Genomic DNA, 13,012 nt, shown 5'->3' with positions numbered 1-13,012 from the left:
CATAATTATGTACAAACCATTCGCTCAAATGACGTAAAAATGATGACTCTTAGAGCTCTATTTTTAAACTAGATTTTATTCGCGACTGCATCCGCGGAACTGGGTTAAAAAGTAGCCTATAACCGTCTCCTTCCGAGGAGAAAGGGATTGTTAGTTATGCGGACTACCAGTGCTATTGCTAGCAATATACCCTATGCGGTCCTCCCTGGAAACCGTCATGATGAATCACGTATTCATCACGTATAGACTAAATGATCTGCCTTTTTATACTCGCCTATCATCCTGTATTGGTGCCGCTCCAGTGTACAATGTTAGCGCAGGCTGGGTTGCCATTTCATTATCATCCATTAAAAAAACCGTCTCCTTCCCATATAGTACATATATACTATATTTCATAGCGATTGGTAAAGTTGTTATGGCGCTATAAGGTAACAACGAACAAATTCACTTTCACATCTGTAATATTAGTAAGGATAGGCAATTTTGTATATTTACACATAAATTGTGTTGTATTTTTTTTTAAATATATTATGACAAACTGACGGAAACTAAATGATAACCGTTTGTTATACATAAATAGTAATTTGGAGATAAACCAAAGTGAAGTAGGATGTATGTTTTGAGAAATAAAGTTCTATGCATCCTTACTTGCGCAGCAAATTCACTGCCCTTCTAACTGAATCAACATCTGTACATACAAACCCTATAGATACTTTCTCCTTTCGGGTTCTCAAAGTTGACTGGATCCCTTCATATTCAAGTAGACTTGTTTACAAGCGTATTATAGTAAAGTATTACGACACACTTTCAACGGCGATCGGATCGGACCACCTAGCTTGACGCAAGAAGGCGCTACCGAGAAAGACACTTGCGTCGAGTCAGCACTTCAATTCCCACAGCAAAAATACCCATTTCCTTTGTATTTGATATTCGATATGACTTCACTTACAGATCACACATCGATCTGAAGACACCTATTATTGTAATAATTAATTTTAGAATTAAATTTAGTTATTTTATAAAATAGTTTTTTTTTTTGGGTCTTCCGCCAGCGACTTCAATAACTAGCGCTTTTGAGTCGTCATTTCTTTATGAGTGTGTTTGGGTTTGGAATATTGTTATCTGCTGAGAATAAACCTTTTTTTATACAACTTAGAATGGCAAACAAGCTGAAGGTCCACCTGATGGGAAGTGGTAACCGTCGCCTATAGACATGAGCAGTACCATGGACATAACAGAGTATACTGTTTCACCCATGATACCCCCCATGCGTTGTCATTCCTGAGGGCTCAGATAGTATTCCTCTGTACCCAGTAAATTCACGCCATATCTCACCCTTCAAACCGAAACACAGCCATGCAAACACAGCTGCTTCACGATTGAAACACGAATGGGACAGAGGTACCCAAGCACTCGACTTTTGTACAAAGTCTCCCTGTGGTAACTTCAAGAAACTCAACAGTTATCAAAGGATCAGCCCTTGTACCTTGTCATTTTCTCTATAACTTGATATCTATATTAAATATGAATGTACAAGAAAGCTTATATAAACAAACAATAAAACATTTGGCCTTATTAGTAGTGTATTGAATGTTCCGTTGAAACTTAACCAAAACATGTTACAATGGCTTTCCAATTTTGAAGCTCGTATCATTAACTCTAGAACTCCGGGAATAAATCATTCAAAAGCCCTGACAAAAGAGGTTTTCAGAAAATTACTTTTAAAAATTATTTCTTTTGAGTAAAAATAATATGTGTGTATTAACAAAGGCTCTCACTGGACACTAAGCTAAACAAGCATATGGCCCAATTAGGATTATGCCCAAAAAAAAGTGTTTGCATATTGTGTTACAATGAGATAGAAATGCCGCACTACTTAATTTGCGGCTGTAGCCCACTCATATATATACGATATATCTCTTCTGGAAAATAATCCGAGGAGATAAAAACATCGCTTCAGATAATGTCTTAAAATTCCTATCATTGATAAGAATTAGCAGCGATCTTTAAAAAAGGGTAAGCACAAAAGATCATGGAAAGGTCTCAGTTTCTTGAGGTCACAGATTCTTTTCTGCGTGAAAAAGCTCATCTTTCAATAATAATAATAACCCTAAAACTACAAACTTATTAAATATATATAAATATAAAACTACAAATTTATTCGTAAAAATGCGCTGTAAGCAGTAGTCTGACCCGTAAGGACATGATTTTTTTTTTGTTTTTTCATTCCAAAAAGAATGGTGAAGAGTAAATTTAATTTTTCCAAGGTTTAGTTGGTGAAAAATCGATTTTAATAACTAACAGTGCTTAAAAACAGCCAAACAGTAATTTAACAAACAAAAGATTATAACTACTTTTCTAAATAACCAATTTTGAGATTTCTAGTGAGATTTCAAAGAAGACACATAAGGCTATGAGAGAATAAGTACTATCATGTTTTGTCAAAAAAAGTCTATTTATTTGGGACTCTGAAAATCGAAACTAACTTAAAAACGTCGTTCAAAGTCTGCCTGGGGTAGATATCTACCTCGGTTAGTAGTTCTAATCTTAATTCTTAAAGCAAACTCGTGTAAACCGTTGTTGCTGCCTTGACACGTCGGGAATACAAAACATTGAATGAATGATGGTTAGTTACTATAGAAAATGTATACCAACTAATTCAATGTCGATTGCTATTGATTGATAATGGAATATGCCACGTTTGGTGCATCCGTCTAATATTGACAATTTGTCTAATAAATGTGACTGGTTAACGCGATGATTTGAATTATTATTTTTTTATTATTGTATCAGCCCACTGCTGGATATAGACCTCCCCATAAAGGGGATTTGCCAGTAGTTGCCACGCTTAGCAGACGGGTTGACAATCGCGGTTAGGCTTTGGTGATGTTTTAAAGAGGACGCTGCTGCCCATCCCGCGACCATAGTGACACCCATGGTAAAAGAAGAGGTGGCCCATTCTATGTCAGGACCACACGGCACTTTGTCCGGCACAGCACTACACGGATTCTTTGCACATTCGGAAACAAATAAATAAATATACCATCTGATACTTTAAACAGCCCCAAAGTAAGCATCAATGTCTTGAGAACTATCTCAATTCCAATATGATTCCAATGCAAATTCAATGGCGCTAAAATATATTTTTTAAATACTTATATATGTCCACGGAGCATCGAAGGCCAAAAATAGGTTACATACGTTTTTTAAAATAAAATATTTCGCGCCATTTTTTCAATATTGCAAGTAATGCGATGAATAATTCGTAAGATCAGGTGGACATTTGAATTACGAACAGTTTTTTTTTTCTTTGGTGTTGTGGGTGATCATGGGCGGCGGTAGTCACTTATCATCAGGTGAGCCGGATGCTCGTTTACCCCCCTGTGTTGTTAAAAAAAGTATCTACTCGTATATCTATGCCTATAAAAAAGTATGTCAAGAATCTTAATTAATTAATTAAAATAATTAAAACCGGCATCGGAATCGACTTTATTATAATAATTTCGTAATATTATACAAATTGACAAACTTCCTTATTACGAGATTGTGAAAGTAACGGTTCGAAGATCACGCCGCGGATTGAAAGGTTAGCGTAAACGGAGTCACACACTGCCTCTAGGCTAGCGAGTCGTGACTGCCTGTCGTTGGAGGACAACAGTAGATCATTCTATAATGCTCAGTACCTATATTTCTTTTTAATAAAAAAAAATGCAGCTTAAAATGGCAAACAAATTCACGGCCTACTTCAAAGAAAGTGGTACCCGTCGCTTATAAACATGATCAGTACCATGGACATAACAGAGTATATTGTTTTGCTCATGATATCCTCCATACGTTGCCATTCCTGAAGACTAAGATGCTATGCTTCTGTACCTAGTAAATTCACTGACATATCGCACCCTTCTAACTAAAACGCAGCCAACAGACAGAGGTACCTAAGCAAACAACTTTTACACAAAGTTACCTCTATTCATAAGAGAATTCGTATAGAAAAAGAAAACAAAAATGTATTTTTAAATGATATCTAAAAGGAGGTTCGCAACTTGTTGTATTTTTTATTGTGGCTATTTTATATTACCATAGACGTATTTGAGTGAATATTGCTCACACCAGGGTGCCAGCAAAAGCTTTCATTTACGTCCAAAGTACATGTCTTAGAGCACATATACATCTTTTTACATGGTTTAGGTTTATTTGACATGGTTTAGATCATAAGTAATGCTAACCCTAATGCTACATTGCATTTATGAACTCATTTTACAACCGATAAATTTTGGTCTTCTGTTGACCCCATATTAATTTTGTGAAGATATTCCTGTCTTTTTTTGGCTCACTAAAAAATGTTTGTTCCAAAGTAGTTGAAAATTCAAGCGAACGATGCGCATTTGTTTTGACCCTCGTCAGTTCGACGATATTAATAGAAACAACAAAGTTTTTAAAATGCAGGCGTCGTCTAGACGTAAATATTCAGATTCGCCTTGTTTGCAAAGACTTGTGCTTGTCCATTTTAGGCGGGTTTGAATCCATTGTCATTCGTGTTTGTTCCTGTGTTTACTATGTATAGATACAGATATATATAATCTATATAGATTATAATGTTAATATTCATAAGTATTAGTCGTCATACATTATGAAACATATAAAAAAATCATAAGATAGTAATTAATTATTAATTAAGTACTTATTATTTATTTATTATTAATTAAGTAATAAATAATTAATTCTTAATAATAAGTAATTCTCGCCGTGTGATCCCGACATAAGATGATAATAATGGTCGAGGGATGGGCAGCAGTGTCCTTAAAACATCACCAAAAGCTAACTGCGGTTGCCAACCCGCCTGTCAAGCGTGGTAACTATTAACAAAACCCCTCCTATGGGAAAGACCTATGTAATATGTATATATATATATATATATATGTGTATATATATATATATATATATATATATATATATATATATATATATATATATATATATATATATTTTATAAGCATTATCACTATCTTTCTTATTCAAAATAATGAAATTATTATTAGACTAACACAAGTATAAAACCCTAAGAATTGTAAAAACAATTGAATTGAGTATCAAAATGGAATGAATAATATACAAAAATACAATACATAAAAATCATTCAAAATATGATAGAATATATAAGTTTCTCTCTTTGAATTCGCTTTATAAATTTACAAATAGAATCACAAAGATTACACCTTTGTCTGGGTTTGAGAAAATTACAGCTCAATTAAAAAAAAATAATGTATAATTCCAATTTTAAAATTTAACAGTTTTAATCCTGACACGTGACTAAATCGTTTAGACGAATCCAAAACCGGTAACAATTTGGTACAAATTATAAGAAATGTTAATTTCTTAAATCATTATCTAAAAAAAAAATTGACACACCTCAATCGATGGATAATTGATTAGACTATTATGTTTATTGACGTAATATTTAAAAATAATCATTTGTTAATCAATACTGAATTGTCCTTGTTCTAAGAATTTTTAGGTCACTTTAATTATTATGACCTTTTTTTGTAATTTTTATTTTTATATCACTGAGGTGGCAAACAAGCATACGGCCCACCTGACGGTAAGAGGTTACCATAGTTCATCACCTGCAATACTAGGGATATTACGCGCGTGTTGCCGACCCTGAAGAAACCTCTTTACCCTCCTTTTTAATCTTTGAAGAACACCATCCTGTAGTCTCTTGGGAAAACCTCGGCAGGCCTCATTCCATAACCTGAGTGTTTGTGGGAGAAAACATCTCTGAAACCGTGTTGTACGTGACCATTTAGACTGTAAGGTATGAGCGTGAACTCCCTGTCGATGGCGAGCCGTACGATGATAGAAAGTGGCCGTGGGCATCATATTGAACAATTCCTCTGAGCACAGTCCGTTGTATAAGCGGTAGAACACACAGAGTGAGGCAAGATCTCTCCTAAGACTTAAGGGTTCGATACCGCTTGTAAGCTTGTTATTTTGTTATGCAAAAAACATGTAATCATTTGGAAGGAATAATAGAGAGTGATTGTCCATATATTTATCTGTTTTAATATCTAAATTAGTTTATAACCACTTCTCCTATATTTAAATAGATTTAACTTCAACTATTACAAGCTGAAATTTTGAACGATTAAAAAGACGCATTTCTGATGACGTATCAAAATAAAGCATACAATGCATATTTTTTCGACCTCCAGGAACATAGCCGTATCTAATTTGGTGTAGTATTTTTTGCGTGATACCGGAATAAACGTACAGACAGACAAAAAATCTAAGAATTACTTTTTGGTTTCTGTTGCACTTATTAAGGTTAAAATAGATAATTGTGGATTTAAACAGGCCTTGTATTTTATTCTTTATTTAACAGATATCTTACTTGACAAAAGAGAGATCACATCTTTTTAATTCATAGATACAGATTACAAACGGATGCGTTCCACATCTACATTATTTATTTTATTGATGCATTCTTTAACAACAATTAAGACTCCGCATAGCAATTTTTCTATATCTCAATGTACGAATATTGCCTAGGTTTTGTTTTTTTTTTTTTTTTAATGGATTATAGTGGAGTGGTAACTCCCCTGCGCTGATGGTGTTGTACACTGGCAGGGCACCATTGAGGGATGATAGGGATGAAGCAGGTCAGTTAGCCCATCCTGGCGAATTTAACAATAAACCAGTCACGATGGTTTCCAGGGGAAACCGCGTAGAGTTCGACCTGATAAGGTATATTGATAGCATATAATTCTAATTACTAACAATCCCCTGTCACCCCGACATTGCCTAGTTACAATGTGTTATGAGCAACTCATAAAAATCTACATTTGAATTACAGGAATCGATGTCGGACTGGGACCGTGGGTTCAGCGAGTTGGATGCGCCGGCGCCGGTAGCCGGCGCCCCGGGCCGCAAGTGGAGCGCGAGGAATGCGCACGCGCAAGACACCGCCACCGACCAGTCAGCGCCACTCGCCAACAACACTGACGCTTGCAAGTTGCTCATTGTGAGTACCGTGTATACAATAAACGATATTTCGACGAATAACTTTTTTAAATATATAATTATAGATTAAAGCTCTTCATTGTTGTAATAATTTGAAGTTATATTCACGAAGAGACTTTTTAAGGGAAAATTTGGTTAGAGACTTATTGATATGAATAGGTAGTGCATTCCAAAAATTGTTGGCTGAGATGATGAAAGATTGAGAGAAGTTTGATCGGTGGGTGAGGGTATACAATAATAGATTATTTACACTGCCATGTACTACGTATTACGAAACAAGAATAAGAATGCTCCAAATGAAGAAGTACCTAAATCCATTTAAGCGATTAACACCAATTAACCCAGTTTACTGTGGGACTAGATAGGGTATGAGTCAACCATATGCAATATGATATTGTCATTAGTGTATTATTTTATTTCCCATCCATTATACGCAGCTTGGTTGTTTATGGTAAAATATACAAATATATATATATCTATATAGTCATCCAATTAGATAGAGAAATTATTTAAATCATTGCACGTGTATGTGGTGCAAATAATAATTTAAAATTGTTTCACAAAAAAAAAAACACTTTAATCGTGATAAAACCAGTTGTTTTGATTTAAATACTAAGCTATTAAAACGATTTTGTAAAGTTTCTATTGAACTAATCAGACTAAAAAAAAAATTTTTCAAATCGGTTTATAAGTGACAGAGTTATGAGGTAACAAGTATAAAACATACCAAACAAACCAATTGAGAATTTACCCCTTTTTTGAAGTTGGTTGAAAACAACAGTTACTTTCCGAAACTACAGTAGAATCACAAAAAAGCGACGACATAAATAAGCTTTCATATTAAACCTATTTCAATAAAATTAAGTTTGATTTGATATATTCTCTTCCTTATTTATTATACCCATGAATTAACTATTAACGCAATTATACACTCATGTTTACGAGTGTAGAGTTGACATATTATTAGAAGATACCGTTTCAGATACATAAATGTGCAAATCATAAACGATAATTTCAAATCGTTACCTGTGATTTTTATCATTTAAACAGTTGTTTATAATTTCACTACTATATTCTCACCCTTTCAAATCAAAATACAGCCTTGCAAACATAGCTGCTTCTAGCAGAAACAAGAAAGGGATAGAACTGCAGTAGACGACTTTACTAATGTACTAAATCTTCCTCTGACGTAACACTAATAGTGGTAGGTTTGCTGAAATTCAAAACATTTATATTTAGTTGTAACTCAAAATCGAACTTGTCATGAATCTTGGTGTATTCTTTTCCCTTTTGTGTGCTAGAGAAATACTTCTCTTCCGTTTCTTTTACTTTTTACACATAAATTCGATGACAATCAATTTATACTTTAAACCTAGTTACTATAAAAGTTGATTTTTTATAATATAATATCTAATCATTACAGTACATTGGCGAAGCGAAGAATCCAATATGGCGCCTACAGCTGTGTGGCGGGAACGCGGCTTCCATTGCCGCGAGAGCGGGGGCTAAGTTGTTACCCCCGAAAATCAGGATCGTGTGGAACCCGCCTACTTCTCCTTACCAGCACACGGAGAAGCTACGACTGGTGGTCACAGCAGTTAATAGTGGTAAATACTGCAAATTTTTATTCCTATATCTCTAATTTTTTTAAAAATGTACGATTTTTTTTATAATGCTATTAATTATTATTATTCCTTAATATGAATTTTAGATTGACAAACAAGCTGACTTATTATTTTTATTTACATTTTATATTTTCATAAAAAATATTAAATAAATAAATATAATCTAAACTAAAAATATAAAATTTTAATGGAGTAGTCAAAAGCATTTGTAAACTGTTGATGTTGACAAATTAATAATTCGTTTTTTGCTGATCTAGGTGTAATTTTACGAAATTTTATATCACTGGTTTTTTTATTAGAATTATTTTGTTCGATTTCGTTACCATTAGTATGTGTGAGACTGCCAAATGAAGACCGACTATTATTATTATTCCTAGAAGTTCTACAACCTTCTGTTTTATACATCAATCTCCGATTGCCATTGCATCCACGCACGTTTTGCAACACGTAATTACGACATCTCTAAACGGGGCATCTTCGGGCAAATCATCTTTCAATTTATTATATTAGTATAGATTATATGTTTTCTTTATTGTTATGACCTTAATTAAATTGTAATTGTATTTATTTCGAATTTAAGGGGCAACGTGCAATAATGAATCTCAATTCGTATGCGGAGTGACGGGTTTATGCATATCGTCGTATTTGGTGTGCGACGGTGTGAAGCACTGTCCTGGCGGGGAGGACGAGGACTCCAGCGCCTGTTCTCACAGGCGAGACCCTCCGCTCCTCGAGCTACTAAGAAGATTCGCGGCGAGGAACCAGGAGCTATTAGGCCTGGACCAACCAGATGGACAGACGAAGCCGTCAGTTATTAGTGAGTATTTATAATGTTTATCATTTTATTTCTTTTTTTTTTAATTGTGTTTATTCATAGACAATATAATTTATTCATAAAAATAAAATTTATAAGCAATACCGAGGTTTTCCCAAGATACTACAGCATGGGGTTCATCAAAAGGGGGGTAAAGAGGTTTCTTCAGGTTCGGCAACACGCGCGTAATACCCTTGGTATTGCAGGCGTTCATAGGCTATGGTAATCGCTTACTATCAAGTGCCACCTCAGTGGTATAAAAAAAAAACAAAATTAGTCAATTTAAAATAATCTCTTAATAATAACAACATTTTTGAGGTTCTATATCAAAATGGTGCAAAGGAATCGGTTACAATGATTTCATTCTTTTGTTTGACCGCTTCTCATATTCCTATATCTCGGCATTACTAACGCTATCGACTTGACCCTTGTTGCAAAAGAAATAACAGATAATATATTATTATATTCTTTAAATCCAAAAAGTGTTTCTAAAAGTACAAAGTGAGGATTCATTCTAGTATAGGTGAGGTGAAACGGCTTTATTTGCACATTCTTAAGTCGATTTTTAAAAAGTTTTAGTTTTTTTTTTTTTTATTAAATACAAAACAACCTATTTATCAATTATTTTATGTATTAGAATCCTCGGTGTATGAGTCTTATATTTGATTGGTTTTATGTAATAAGAGAAAAAAAAATTAGGCATAATGTATGTAATAATAATAATTGCCATATAGTCCCGGCATAGACCGGGTCACCTCATCTTTTCCTGTGGGTGTCGTAAGAGGCGACTAAGGGAACTTAATGATCGAGGGATGAACAGCAGCATCTCTCTTAAAATATCACTAAAAACCTAACTTCGGTTGCCAACCCTATCCTATAACTGCTGGTAAAACTCCCCATTAGGGGGAGGCCTATGTTCAGCACTAAACACTTAACGGCTGATGTGATGATGATAATGATGGAGTAATAAAATATTATTGTTTTTAATGTTTAACATCGAAATTTCCGGATTCATACAAATATATAAATTGTACTATTTGTCTTTAGTGAAAATCTCCGAAGGGGAACAGAAGTCGAATGCGTTCATGGAATTCGCAGCGGCGTTGAAGCCGTACGGCCCGTGGAGCTACCTGGTGGTCGGCATGCTGGTCTGCGCCACTATACTCATGTTCTGCTTGGCATGGGGTACGTACTACATTGTCATAACTTATGTAACATTATAGCAAATTTATTTTCTATTAAGAACATTAAGACAAAATATTTTGGTTGTCTAGAAGAGATCGCTTTTAGCAATAAGGTCGCCCATTTTTTTCTTATTGGGATTTTTTTTTGTAATTGTTTATATCTATAATAAGTTTACTATTGTAATCTTTTGGAAGAAACAATAAAGAGTATCTGTTTAGCTATCTATGTATTTTGATTTTGTTTAAACTGCGAATTATTGGTCCAGTTAGAAAAACAGCGCCGCATTTTGGGACGACTGGTCACAAAATTTATAAGGGATTAACATTAACATGAAAAAGAATTATATAAATCAATATAAAATTGGCGACGTAATCGAGTAACATAGCTACAAAAAAAAAAAACTTTTAAAAGTCTCTTACAAAAATCAAAACATTATTAGCTTTTTGCGGCTTTATCCGCTTAAATTAGTACATAAAATATCATATGAGTAAATTTAGTATATTACGCTACGCACATACCAAATTTTATTCAAATCCATTTAGTTGTTTAAATATATTTGAATAACACATATACACACATTTTTATAAACTCACATCTATTTTTTTTATTTTACTTGGAATGGCAAACAGCCCACCTGATGGAAAGTGGTAACCGTTGCCTATAAACATGAGCAGTACCATGGACATAACAGAATATACTGTTTCGCCCATGATACTTCCCATGCGTTGCCGTTCCTGAGGACTCAGGTGTTATTCCTCTGTACCCTGTAAATTCACGCCATATCCCACCCTTCAAACCGAAACACAGCCATGCAAACACAACTGTTTTACGGTTGAAACACAAATGGGACAGAGGTACCCAAGCAAACGACTTTTGTACAAAGTCTCCCTCTGGTACATGTTTACATAGTGTAAAACAAAGTCGCTTCCCGCCGGCTATACGCTTTCTTTTAAACTATCCAACGGATTTTAATGCGGTTTTCTTCAATAGATTAATTCTTATTTTAATAAAAATTAAAATAAAAGTGATTAGAGAGGTCGCTAGCTCATAATATCAGTAGGATATATTTATCTATTTATTACTTACTATTAGTTTAAAATAAATAAATAAACAACTTTGTTTCTTGCTGTTACAGAATGCTGCTGCAAACGGTCCAAGCCGTCGGACACTCCCATCAACATACCGCCGCAGTGCATCGACCTCTCCCCGACGGTGACGGTCACGGCCGCCTCCCAGCAGCTGTTCACCCAGCCCCTGCCGCCCTCCCCGCCGGAGTACGAGCCGCCACCTTCGTACTCCTCGCTGTTCCCGCGAGCCTTCAAGTCCTCCCCCACACCGGTACCACACTGCTCCCACCAGGAGCCCCCGGATTGAATGGCGAACGATTACTGTAAAAATTAGTTAGGTAGATATTTTAATTAATTCCATGTAGTGTAGTGGTAGGTGCACATTTTTTAATAATAGTAATAATCATCTGAACATAGGCCTTCCTCACAAAGGAGGTTTGGCCTTATTTTAATACATATGCCAATTTATGATCACGTACAGTGCTGTTTCAAAAGTATTCTTCGAGGTTTTTTCTAGAAACTACTGTATGGGGTTTTTCAAAAAGGGTATTTTAAGGTTTCTTCAAGGTCGATAACGCGTACGTGACACCCCTAGTGTTGCAGGCGTCCATGGGCTGAATGCTTGTTTGCCACCTTCGTGGTATAAAAAAAAACCAAAGGTCTCTATCCTTTCGTACACATTTATATATATATATATATATATATATATATATATATATATATATATATATATATATATATATATATATATATATATATATATATATATATATATATATATATATATATATATATATATATATATATATATATATATATATATATATATATATATATATATATATATATATTTTTCTTTATTTGAATTTATCCGCTTTCATAGCTTATCTGGCTCACTAACTTATCTATATGATATAGAACGGATAGAAATGGTATCATATTGCAATATATCGCTTACCACTACATTACTTGTGCAATGTTAAGTTAAATAAAGACGATAGTATTCATATTTGTATATTATTACATTTTTGGGTTGAACCATCTGTGCCTGAAGCAGATTTCAATAACTTTTGAAATATAGGCTTTAGACAAGTTTCCTCAAGCAATTAATATGACTTTTAGGGTTAATATGCACTTAGAATTTTCATATAATTATAGTTTTGTTATTATTCATATCGGCTGTGCTGCGAACAGCACTTTGCGAACAGCGTGCTGTTTGTTCCAGCACGCTCATCAATAAAGGCTCCTATTGAGTTCGTAACTATTCGGACATCCCCGAATTTAAAACGTGAGTAAAGCCG

General features: G+C 34.3%; 1 protein-coding gene across 1 annotated transcript in view; it reads left to right on the top strand.

Moving 5' to 3' along the window:
* The window catches only part of LOC113522500 (uncharacterized), a 93,867-nt gene extending 81,688 nt beyond the window's left edge, over positions 1–12,179 (top strand). Inside the window, exons 3-7 of the mRNA XM_026908199.3 lie at positions 6,854–7,021; positions 8,444–8,627; positions 9,226–9,462; positions 10,507–10,644; positions 11,780–12,179. Coding sequence (XP_026764000.1) covers positions 6,854–7,021; positions 8,444–8,627; positions 9,226–9,462; positions 10,507–10,644; positions 11,780–12,018 — 966 coding nt within the window. The 3' untranslated portion in view covers positions 12,019–12,179. The remainder of the gene's footprint in view (positions 1–6,853; positions 7,022–8,443; positions 8,628–9,225; positions 9,463–10,506; positions 10,645–11,779) is intronic.
* Positions 12,180–13,012: the final 833 nt, after the last annotated feature.

This window comes from Galleria mellonella, unplaced genomic scaffold, assembly GCF_026898425.1.
Source record: "Galleria mellonella isolate WM207_F2 unplaced genomic scaffold, CSIRO_AGI_GalMel_v1 utg803, whole genome shotgun sequence".
In the NCBI taxonomy this organism is placed as follows: domain Eukaryota; kingdom Metazoa; phylum Arthropoda; class Insecta; order Lepidoptera; family Pyralidae; genus Galleria; species Galleria mellonella.
Note: the sequence above shows the minus strand (reverse complement) of the source record. Positions and strands in the feature narration are given on the sequence as shown.